Below are 13,110 nucleotides of genomic sequence, written 5' to 3' on the forward strand. Positions count from 1 at the left end.
CACCCTGCAGCCTGCAGCGGTTGGAACATCCACAGGCTAATGTTAGCATTGAGCTCAAAGCACAGTTGTGCCTATGCCCTGCCTCACATCACACACATAGCCACTGGCATGGCTACAGATTTTTTACTTTTGTTAAAAAAGACAAGTACACTACACACAAAGTGCATCTCTGTCGCATCCTGAATTTTCTTTTCTTCTTTTCTGTTTAGAGCATTTGACTTACTACACACGTGTGTCTGTATTTAACACAATCCTTCTGTGAAAACTGTCTCATTTTAAATTATTTATTTCAGTAGTGATCAAACACTGAAATAAATCATTTAATCGTTGAGGTTTCATCATTGGGGTGCAGTTGTTTTGGGTGCAACAAAGCACCGTCTTTCATTTCATCACAGTACCATCAGAGCAACGCTTTCCTCGTCTGACATCTTTGTCCTGAAATGCACTTTTAAGAACACGGCTCAAATTCCGGCTAAGCATTTACATCATCACAAAAATGAGGCAATGTTAAATGGCTTTCTCCTAAACCTTTACCAAGTTGCATGTAAACACTCTGAGTGAGTTGCAGAGTTTGCAGGGGCTCCAAACACAGTCTTCAAGGAGGATACTTAATATGCTTTTAAGGCCGAAAGTAAACACACGCTAAAAAAGCAAACAGTAGCTTTACAGCGGCTGAGAGATTTCCCACTGAAAACAGATTCAAGAGAAAGCACGAGGCCATTAAGAAAACCATTGGAGAGCTTTGCAGTCAATTAGTCCTGGACATTAAAGCTTCAAGATTCAGCGAACCATCGCGTGGAAAGCAGGATATGGAAATACATGAATATGAATAGTGATTAATTTTAAACAGGCAGACAGATCCCGTCCTCTAATTGAGATCTTAATCTGAGAGTCTAATGTTTGAGAAATTCACATCTCTATTCTAATGAGATACAATTAGGAGGAGGGAATGTGGACAGTGGCAGTGACATGGAGAGAGAATCCATTCTTCGGTGCTGCAGGCCTCTCATGTAAGGAGCAACTTAAATATATGACACATAATAAGTCTCTACCTCTGCAGTTAAGTTGCACTAGCAAACCAGGAGGCATTTAGTTGGACCAAGAAATTATTAGTGAATAATTTCTGACCTGTCAAATAAAGGGGGTTTAATTCTATGGGAATGACATTTTTTTTCAGCAGTTATAATGAAGCTCTGAGAAAGAAAAAAAAAATAATCAAAATACAAAACCCAGAGCAGATCATTAGAATTGTGTCCGTGTCCCTGTGGCATCTTTATAGAGACATGCACAGCCAATCAATTTATATACACACATCTTGTTCAGACATAATTAAACCCTATGAAAGGCAGTGGGAGAGAGAAAAAAAAATAAAGTATTGTCCAGTGATAGAAAAAGGTATGATTAATGTAGGAGCAATGTGATTAATGTGGCAGTAATGAGTTCTGTCTCGTGTTTTGTGAGATTTGGTCAAAGAATGAAATGACAGACAGGGTACATTATAACTGAGAGCTGCGAAGTTAAAGGGCAGCGAAGAATAGAAGAGAAGTAATGAGTGATGAAAATCATTCCTCCCACACATCAAAATTCATTATCAACAGAGACAAACAGAGTTGTGTTGACCAGGATTTACTTGATCTGTTGTCCTTCATGAAGTCTGGACCAGCCTGGCCTCGTAGCCCCCCAGAAATGAGCCATCAGGCATTCTACCACCTCTCTATGAATAAACCATGGGTACCCATCCTTGGCATTCACACAGGAAGAGGGTGCACATGCCAAATTAAATTTGACTGACAGGAATACAACAAAAAAAGGACCTACAAACCTTTTGAACTCTCTCTTCATTTGCTTTAAAGTAAAAATAGATCTACACTTACTGTATATCTGTACAATATTCTTGTATACCGCTTTATTTCCTGACATATTTCTCTACATATTTCATATCTTTGAGCACAATTTAAAATCAAGTCTTGCGGGTGTGAACAAGACGCCATGCTTTCCTAAAAAGCCATACCGCACAGACTGGTAACTGGTCGAACTAATTGTCGCATGTCTCATCTCTTCATGTGAGACAGCAAGTCAATTCCTCCCCTCCCGCTCCCGGACTGGGCACGTGGATTTTTTGAAAAGCCCTGGAGCAGAACAGTAAGACCTCGAAAATCCTCCTTGTGTCTAGTAGCTCAACGTGGCATCTCCTTAACTAGAGAGCCTATAGAGCATTTCACAGCCTTGTCAGCCTTGAAACTTCACAATGAGTGTCAGAGTAGAAGAGTCGCCTGCAGTTGCTGGACAGAATATTTAAATCAGCATCCATCATATCATATCCACCACTTGGGTAACATGAATTAAGTCTTTATTAACTGCATTGTCTGCTGCTTTCTTTAAACATCTTAGTTTAATGATTCAATTTCTTCTTTTATCTGAGCCAATTAATAATATTCTGCTCTAATCTTATCTCAGATCAGTTACTTTTTGACAAATATGTGCATCTATCTAGCCTTGTTCAAACAACATTAAAAGTGTGCAAGCATGCTTGTGAACATTGCTTTGAATGAAATGCTAATGTCATCAGGCTAAAGTGCTGCTATTTAGTAGCCAGGTACAATGTTTACCTTGGTAACCATCCTAATTTACTGTACACATGCTAATCGATGCCAAAAACTGAATTAAACTAAAGCAAAGTATTGGTTAGATTTTTAAAAATGATAGAGTACTATAAATGTAACCACCAAATCTTATTGCCGTCCATCCAGTAGCTGCATTTCACCAGTAAATAGAAATGGTAGGAAACTTCAATAGATCTCTAAAATCATTCAGGATTCATTGTCTTGAGACCAGAGTTGTGGAAAAATTAACAGAAACTGAGCCAAACAAACAGCATGGCTGAAATGTGAAATTATGAGTAAAACATACATGAACCAAATCAAAGAGCAGAAAATGTAACTGATGGAGACTGCAATAAATACTGCAGACTGTATCCTACAACCTACATCGTCTTTCCTGAGATGATGCAAGGCAGAAAAAAAGATTACTCAATTGCAAGAAAAGGGTTTAGAACAAAACATGTTGAGCAGACTCTGTCCTGTAGGTGTAACTGAATGCCAAGCTCCCATAATTTCCAGCTGTCGCCTTTATCAGCTCTGAATGAGCCAAAGTGTCACCCATCAGAGTATAGTTGCCAAAGGGATAGTATTGCCAATATCTAATTATACAATATCACAGTGTCTAATGGGAGTTTATTTCTATTTTTAATCGAACCTAGTAAACTGCTCATACAGCCAACAGAACAGTGTTCAGGAAGGCAAACAAACTCCACTTCTATGGCCACAATCAGTGTGAACACAGAGAAGAAAGCAGGAAAGTGGAACTAATCTTATGACTAATGGCATGTTTTAAGTGGTACCAAGGATAACAATTTGTTTTCACGTCACGCCTCCATCCCCTACAACCAGAAAAGAAACACAGGGAAGGATGATTCGGTGTCAGCTACAAGACAGAAGCTGTTGGATCTGGGTTAAAGTCGCCATGGCCCTGCTGCTGTCCACCAGGCAAGAACCATGTTTAAGCCACAGGCCACCCTCTATTAAAGCTCTGTTAGTGTGGCACAACGGCAGCCTAATGGTTACAATTAACGATCCCTTCTGCTGACAGAGCTCCTAACTGAATGCCCCCTCTGTGGCTGATCCTGTCCTAATGACTGTGTTTTATGGGTGCAGTGAAAAAGAAACCTGAGCTAAAAGATGGAGTGGCAAAGCGAAGAAGAATACAGGAAGAACACATTTAGAAAACAACAGTCAAAACGAGACACAAGCAGGGCGGCCCAGTAGCTCAACTGGATGAGACGGCGACCCGTGTATCGGTGCTCAAGTCCAGCCAGCGGCTCATTTGCTGCATGTCCTCCCCCCCACTCTCCCCACGTTTCTCTGTGTCTCTACACTGTCCTGTCCAATAAAGGCGAAAAGCCCAATAAAATAATCTTTAAAAAGAAAAAATGAGACACAAGCGGAATATAAATCTAACAGTGAACAGAGCTTAGAGAAAATAACAGAGAATGTGACTCTTGGGTTTGGACGGGCGACAGTACACAGTGCGACGATGTGCTGTAGATATTGCTAGGTTGAAGAAAAGCACTATTACATTACAGTATAAGACGAAAAAATGAGAGGAAAACTTGCCAAACAATTCAGTTTTATAGGTTTGCTGTAATGATAAACGCAAACACCAGCTCAAACCAGCTCTTCACTACGAAGGCAGTTTTTACAGCAAACATTTTAACAAAAAACATATTTGATCTATTGCCTTTTTTTTCTCGTGTCTATTACAGGAAAACAATATACAGACAAAGACAAAAAAAAAAAAAAAAAGATCACATTTTTCCACAGATCTGTAAAAATTACATTGGCTGTTGTTTGAGAAAGTGAACCCTGAAAACAGGAAGTCCCATAAAGACCTGAAAAGTGCAAAAAAACAACAGCTTTATGTTGCTTGTTTCAGTTCTTTTAGCCACCTGTTCTGTTCTAATGCTATTTTTACATTTTAAGACTCTGTGGAAGGGCACAGCTGCTTCCTTAGTCTATTGTGGAGGCAGGTTTATTTCTGATTTTAACATTTGAAATGAACCACCACACTTCTATAATCAGTTCTCTAATATTAGCTCATTTTTAGCTGATTTGTTCCTGCCATCTGAATGACGAGGAAACCCGTTTACCTTTTAAGGATGCCGCTTTAATGATACAGTTTTTCAGAATAAAGTTTACATAGATATTGGCAGTCAGAAGCAGACAGGCCATCTGGAGGAGTGGGAGTTTTCCTGGGGGGGCCTGTCGACCAGTGGGCTGGTGATGAGACGAACAACAACTAATTTGAAATCAGAAGGGAAAAAAACTCTCATGTTGTTTGATTCTCATAACTCTACCCAGATGTGAGTCTGGCACCGTCTCATGAGTTCACCTTTTCTCTCCTGCCAGCTTCACTTTCTGCGTCGAGGAACACCCACTTGATAATGACAGACTTTTTGTGTAGTCAGGTGTGTGGTACTAGACGGACCGATGCAAACAAATATTAAAAAAATAAATTAAAAAAATCAAAGGTGCCAACTGACTTTCTTCCTGAACTCTGTGGTACAATAAAAACTAAAGTTTAGGACTTTGAAGCTGTTGTGGAGTGGTTTCTTTGCATAACTACTTAAGTGTTTGTGGTGATTTAGGCAGTTCGTTTAAAAAGTTTTTGGACTCTTTTCCCACAGCGCTCATGTTTACAGTGGATTTTGTAAGGCAAGACAGGTTTATTTGTAGACCAAAATGCAACAACAAGGCAATTCAAAGTGCTTTACATAAAACATAAAAAGCACCAAGACAAAGTGCAAAGGGAACATAAAGCAATATAAAAATTTATCAGCCCTGTCTCATTCAGCCATATGGACCCCTTAGTGGAGTCTCCAACAACACAGAGCTACACTAACTCTCAGCTGCCAAAGACGAGTTTGGCAGGTAATTGTTGAGGGGATGATATTGTTGATTTGATGCTCAAACATCTATAACAAAGTCAGTTCTTTGGGCGAAGAGCTGAAACAAACTGGATTGAATTGGGCACGAGATAAAGTCTGTCACAAAAAGTAAACATTTTAGCTTTCATTCTCCCCTTAGAGACAACAGGAGGCACAACAATTCCACGCCAAGGCCTGTTTAGTAGCCGTTCCAGAGCTTTTGATCGAATCACATGATCTTCATCAGCAGATGGAGCTAATTTATTTTTTTCCTTTTGAGCATTTTAAGGACCCTTCAAGTCCATGATAGCTTACAAATTGAGTTTCAAAGTTCAGTTTTGACTTTGGAGGGAGCTGTTATATAAAAAAAGACAAAACACAACAAAACCTGACAGCATGATGAAGAATCAGGATCATAATGAAGAATCCCTTGAACATCATGGGATGTGATCCATTTCTGAGCACCTAGTAAATGGAGTGAACCAGGTGAGGCTGTCAGGTCAACCTCAGAAGACAAGTTACACTCCCAGCACTTAAGTCACTATCAGACCAAGCAAAAAAGTGCATAATCTGTGCTGTTTTTAATATAAATAATCAACCAGAATAAAACTGAGGATGTAATGACTCAAATGATCTATATGTGAAACAAAGATGCTTTAATCAAACACAAATCTTAAACATCTGGTTGGACTGAATTATTGTCATTCAACCTTGTGTAGCTTTGTTTTCTAAATGCTTTACTGCAATACTGATGAGATACTTCCTTTGTTTTACATCTGCATTAGCTAATGCATGTATATTTACACTACACATACAAAATTGCTAAAAACTGCCAAACAAGAAAATGTTTATTTTTACACTGCATGTCCAAAACAAATTACCGTCTTATTTCCCCCAAATTATAATAAACTTAAACGTGATAATTACCAGGAATTCCTCTTTTGTCCTCACTGTATTCTGCTCATATTTCCATTTTCTTTTCTTGAAAACACATATCATCTTGCTCCAGAGGGCATTTAAGTCTGACCCATCTGCCCTCCTAAAGCTCATTCAATTTGGCCACACCTCACTGAGTCTAAATTACTATTTAAATAGCTAAGAAAATCCTCATCAGAAAAGTCCTGTGTGAGAGCAAAACCCCTCCATTAACATGTCTATTTCACTGCTTTCCATCACTACTTCTCTTCTTCGGTCCAAAGTGTCTTTTCAACTACTGTCACTCCACCTCTGATAGGTGCTTATTATGTGCTGTCCCTGGAAGTAAAACTTTAACTTCCAATGCTGTCTGTCTGTCTGTCTGTCTGTAAATTCACTGAGCTATATACTTTTAAAGGCTTTTATGCCACTAAACCTACACATCAAAGATATTGCTTTGTACTTTGCTTAGTGTTTCCTCAACAGCTGTTTGATTTGGTTAAAAAGGGTGAAGTTTTTCCTGCACTGTTTCCTTATACTGTACTATACTGATGATGCTGCATAACTTAGACATTCAATAACAGTCAGCATTCCCTGAGAGCCAACCTCAGACACAGTGACACTGACAGGATGGATATTTGTCCATTTAATGGTGTGCTGCTTAATTTGATATGGCTGACATTTTCATTTTGGACATTTACCTTTATGTTCACATTCACAACTTGTCAACAAGTTACTAATTGGATCGTATAGTCTCCCTGGAACCAGACAGTTCCATGTCAGCAGCAGAGTGACTTACAGTGAAGACCAAATATTCAGCAGCCCCGAGGCTGCCATGTAAGTCTGTTCAGGTCAAAGCAGGTACTGTCAGGCCACATCAATTAGACATACATTATTTAGTCTTCCTGATTCTGGATGCTGCTCCAAACAAAAGTAAATCAATGCATTTTCTGCACCTGACATAATGTATTGAGCTGTCATACATGAAGGTGAAAGCGTTGGGTGTAAAGCCTTTTAAATAAAATATACTGCAACATTACTTCATTTTACTGCAGCCCATCTCAACACTTTCTGAATGGGCTTCAGACAAAGCTGCAGTTGCAAAGCAGATCCTGGAGCTTGTCAGGTGCAGGTTTTATGATTCTGTACTGGAGCTGACAGCAACATAGATGATGGAAAATGTCAACACTGACTGCCTCTTAAAATGAAACGCATAACACTCACTTCAGTTTGACAGTCTTCCTTAAAAGACACTTTGGCACAGGAATGTGGAGAAAACTGAAGTGCTCAGCAGCTCAGCCTAACAATCACTGACACAATATGGTTTGAATGACAGCAGCGAGGAAGTACATATTCACCAAATGCAAAACTAGGACATGTGCAAGACAAGGCAACGTGCTGCTAAAGTCTTTTTGACTGCCGGTGTCAAAAGTTCTGGTGTATATTAGCAGTATTCTCCGTACTTTTAATGAGCAAATCATAACTGTAGCACTACGGTGTGCAGTTTTTTAGTGTCAGTGCAAGTAAAAACAAAAACAAGAAACAGGAAGGAGAGAAACTTTACAAAAGAGAATAATTGTTTTAGGAAACAGTTATGACTTTAGAAACTTTCAGTTTGTGGGAGATTATAAGGGAACAAAAATTCATCGATGCCAGTTTATCCTCAAAAGATCTTCAGCTTTAGGATTTTTCACACCATCCTTTTCACACCGGTCGTCTTGCTTGGTCCAGACAGGTATGTACTCCATCCTGTCAACTGTCTGCCAACTTCCAGCTACGTGGTTTAGTCAGTTGTGTTTTGCCCCTGCTCTGGGCAGCTGACTGAACTGAGCTTGTTGCCAGGGCAACCACCTCTGCCAAAGATCCCCCCCCCCCCACCCCCCACCCCTCTCTCTGTTTTCCATGGAGACCGGATACTTTGATAATCTGAGGGATTGCAGAAGACGTGGGGGAAGTGCAGAGTGGCTGCCAAATGTCTTCTGAAGCATGGGAGTTCTCTTAAAAGAGCAAAGCGAGAGAAGGAGTAGAAATGCCACCAGTGATAGTAGATGTTCTTGAGACGTCTGCAATGCCCGTTCATTTCTAAGATTTGTCGGGTGGGGAGGTTTGTTTATTGATTATCATATGTTTTATGATTCGTCAAGAGCCCTCAAAATGCAAACATATGTATGGATTTAATTCACAAAGCTTTTTATGACCTATAATCAATATGCAGATTATCATATTGACCTCACTAATTTAAATTTTTTAATCTTTATTCTTAATTAGGAATAATGTGGACAAGAGGGATGAACTTTCCCCATCTTATTGACTTAGTTTGCCAAATAAATGACCACGTTTTGCCCCATTGGCACGACATATGTATTCTGTTAAAGATGGATTCTGAAGAGATGTTGGGGGCCGGTGGTCAAACTTTAATAATACAAGGGCCGCCGCTATAGCTCACCCGGTTGAGCTGGCGTCCCATGTACAGGGGCTATAGTCCCCGATGCAATCCTGCTCATGGCCCTTTGCTGCAAGTCCTTGCCCCATTCTTCTCCCCCACTTTCCTGCCTCTTTCTTCACTGTCCTATATAAAAAAAAGACCAAAAAAATAACTTAAAAAAAAAAAAAAACTTTAATAAATACATGACGTAAATCCTACCGCCATCTATGATTTAGTTTTCTCAGAGTCAGACAACGTTTTTTTTTTTTTATGAATATTACAGCCAAGTAGATACAGTCCAATTGTTCTTTCAGCAAAGAGCAGATTGTTTTATCAGACTGTTGTTCACTTTAAAAAAAGGAACAATCTTAGATGCAGGTTATGTATTAAGACAACTTACATAAACACTATTCTTCGAGCTAGTCGTTCCCATTCTCATTCTCTCCGAAAAGGCTTCCCCCTGAGTCAGCTTCATCATGTTAATTCGATTTGTGACAGTGATGAAAATTATGTTAAATATGCAAGTGAAACGATGAAACATTTTAGAGATGATTCACAAGGCTGCATGGTGGACTGCTGCCAAAAACCAAAATAAAAGAAGATCAAAAACGCAGGAAACCCCATGCAAAATGGATTTCCGGTAAATTCCCCTGCTTAGCAACCTACTCAAAGTAAAATTCCTATTCTCACTGTTCTTTTAACATTGAACAAATCAAATGTATTTTAGCATAAAAGAAAGAAAGAAAAATACAGGATAAGTATCAATATGAACATATACTGTCTATTGACAGGACCATACACATTTTGCATTTTATTCATAGAATTCTGGAGAGACATCTGCTATAAGGAATAAAAGTAAATGCCAAATCACCAGGTGGCATTATGTGAAAATGTGAAACTTCAGTGAAGGAAAAAGTGCTCATTTGAATCACTACATCATTTCACTGCATCAACAGAAAAGTAAACAAAAGCATACCGTCCAGCAGCCCATGGGCAGACAAACACAGAAAATGAGCATATATGCAAATGAGTCAGGGAAAGAAGAAAATGTAAATTTGTTCCCTGCTCTCCACATGAAACAGAGAAACAATTTATCTTCATTTTCAGCCAAATATAAAAAAAAAGTTCCCCAGACATGAAAATATGGAGAACAATAAGCTGCCAACGAGTCTCAGGGGACGGTGAATCCATATGAAAGTATTCCTCATAGCTGGGGCTGCGCTGGTGACAGCAGGGAGATGAATGAAGGCGCAGCAGATTGTTCTGGTTTTAACAGCGGCAGACTGATGCCACTGTGGTACGTTATTAATGTACAGCAAAAAAAAGGGAGCATCCTGGATTGCCGATCATCAGCTGATTAAAACTGTCACATGCAGCGATGGGGGATATTAACAAACACCTGCACAAAACATGCCCAGATTTCAGTCTGAGGAACATGTCTGCAACAAATTCAACTTCCCACTCGATGTGTAAAGGTTCCAAGAAAACTCTATTTATAGTGCATTCGCACCAATTATCAGGCATGTGCAAAAAGCAAAGCAGCACGCCTCCACACACACGCATACACACAGTATAAACTCAGGCTCGTTCTATGGGTGATATAATCGGTTCACCAGATTCTGGCTAATCAGGCCCTGATACGGGCGGAAAACAGACAGACACGTTACACAGTAAAGTGTACATAATTAAATATGTCTGTTGACTATCATTCATCAACATACACACACACACACACACAGGCTTCGTTACACATCAAAAGACTAGAACAGATAAATGATTAGGTATTCATTAGAAAGTAAATTAGAAAAAATAGCAAATTTTAAAGGAGAGGTTCACATATTTTAGGTTTGTCCTAATGCACACTATCATGCTTGCACATATAGTCGTCCTTAAATTTACTCATACCCTCCCATTGAAGAAGGGAAAAAAACTGCTGTCACTGAAATAAGTTGAAATTGACAATTGTGATAATAGACAGGTGATGATAAATAAAAAAAATTCTGAAAATCATGTCATTGCTTTTGAATTGTGATTCAACAGATATATATATATATATATATATTAAAAAATTAAAATAAAAAAACAAAGAAGCAGGCATAATGGGACCCTTGAAGTAATATTTTGTTGAACAACCCTTTGAGCCAATCACTACAATCAAGTGTTTTCTGTAACTCCCAGTCAGACGTCTGCACCTGTTGACAGGTATGTTGGACCACTGCTCATAAGCAAAGTGCTCTAATTTGTCTGGAACATTTTTGTTTGTTTTTGCTAATTATTCTTTTCAACAACAATTCAAAGCAATGTCTTATTTCACTTAATTATAATTTAGCATTTTTTTATTTATTATTACTTTTTTCAGTTTGTAGTTATTTGAGTGACTGTTGTGAATTTTGCCTTTTCTCTAATGGAAGAGTATGAATACATTTCAGGACAACTGTGTGTCAAAAGAGCTTTAGGTTACTGTAGTCTTTTGTCCACTGTATAATCAGTCCAGTGTCACACAAAAATGTGTACCAGCTATACCAGCACACACCTCAAAACGCATTATTTTCACAAAAAAGGCTGTAAAATTATGAGATGCTTAAGTTTAAGGGCTATTCGTGTAGTGGCAGTCAGCATCCTAGGAACCATAAAACAAGGAGCTTTGTGTTTAGCATTTTGGTGTATTTTACCCAAAGTCATTATGTTTTCTTAAACCTAACCAAGTGGTTTTGTAGCATAGAAGCAAAAAAATGACTAAAAACAACAGAAAACAATGAAAGAAAACAAAAAAACGAATAAAGAATAGTCTCACACAGGACTACAAATCTAGCCTGCTGGGTAAGAGTTCTGTGGTTAATGCCGTCACCACCAGTCCAGCCTCCTAATGCGGGCTTTGCTGCTGTGGGTCACATGACATAAATGCAGGCCAATACACAAGAACTGGCCATAAAAACAACTTTACAACCTTTATTATGCGAATAACACATTTTATGCTGTTGACCAATGTGGCTCATAAAAAGTATTGATGTAAAAATACATTTTGAAGTTCAGCATAAATGATTCAATGATTTCATCGCTCTGGACCGACCAAATCAAGCAGTTGTCTGTCTTAGTAATACAAAATTACAAGAAAGCAAAGAGCAGCGTGTAATTACCACAACATCTTTAATACTCCATATTCATAAAGTGGAAATATAACCCATGAAGCATGGCAACATTCTCTCATTCTTCATTATGTTCTTTCTTAGTTGTTAACATTAAAATTATCACCTGTATGCGTTGATAAAGTGAATAAATTCAAAGTAAGGTGGTGAAATTCATAGGAAACCTTTTTTCTTCTACTTATTATTAACCCTAGGTATCTTAAAAATGATAAATATTTATCAATATCAGCCGAAATAAAACCTGTAATCATGATAAACCTGGGAGCTATATCAACTTTTCACACCACCGTGAAAAAATGGAATCCTATTCTTTAATGATAACTGCATTATCCACGCAGCTGACCTGTGCCACGTATCATCTGTATGTTATCCACCTCATTTCAGGTCTGCCTTTGCTGTCATCCTCTGTGATCTGCAGCACAGCTGACTGGTGTCCTGCCGCAAGACTGTCTGCTCCATCAAGCTTGAACTCAGTAGGTGAGCTACATGCCATGAGCTATATGTAGAAGAAGCCATGAATATCCAGACTGAGGGCAGGAGGAGGACGTTCAGTGGTCTAGTGGTCTACATTGCAATTGGCGCTGCTCACTCCTCTGCACATGCGGCGCTCTTCATTGCACTCGGGTGCATCCCATCACCTTCTGCCCTGCTGCTCAGCAAACCGCTCAGTGCCATGACGATGTTTATGGTATTTCACACCCTGCCCTGTGCCGCCCCATTCCTCTGAGCGACAGCTTCCTGAATGGCATTAATAAATTGAGTCGCCCTGTTAGCGGTCTTCACTTCACTTCACAGAAGAACAAGCACTCAGTCAGCAATTACGACGGACCTCAGGTCAGGAGGGTAAGTTTGTCTGAAGCATTTTATCAACTGTAAAATACCCACCGCTGCACGAGCTTGTAAACTACATTCATTTCTTAATACACGGCCGCAGTAATGGTTCACATAGTCGTGTTTTTAAAGTACTGTTTTGAATTTAGATAAATAGTGATATGATACGACTTGGGCTATAACACAAAACTCTGCATCAGGCTCCAAAGTATATAAAGCTCACGGAAGTTCGATCATTCATACTTTATCACGCCAGCATTCATTCGATCATCAATGATCCTAAAAGGCTACTGCTGGCAGACATTTCAAAC

At 39.1% G+C, this 13,110-nt stretch overlaps 1 protein-coding gene across 1 annotated transcript in view; it reads right to left on the bottom strand.

The window, feature by feature from the left end:
* LOC103368480 (testis-expressed sequence 264 protein-like) overlaps window positions 1-9,047 on the bottom strand; it is a 33,386-nt gene extending 24,339 nt beyond the window's left edge. The window contains exon 1 of the mRNA XM_008296877.1: window positions 9,042-9,047. Coding sequence (XP_008295099.1) covers window positions 9,042-9,047 — 6 coding nt within the window. The remainder of the gene's footprint in view (window positions 1-9,041) is intronic.
* Window positions 9,048-13,110: the final 4,063 nt, after the last annotated feature.

This window comes from Stegastes partitus, unplaced genomic scaffold (genome assembly GCF_000690725.1).
Source record: "Stegastes partitus isolate 25-593 unplaced genomic scaffold, Stegastes_partitus-1.0.2 Scaffold1159, whole genome shotgun sequence".
NCBI lineage: Eukaryota > Metazoa > Chordata > Actinopteri > Pomacentridae > Stegastes > Stegastes partitus.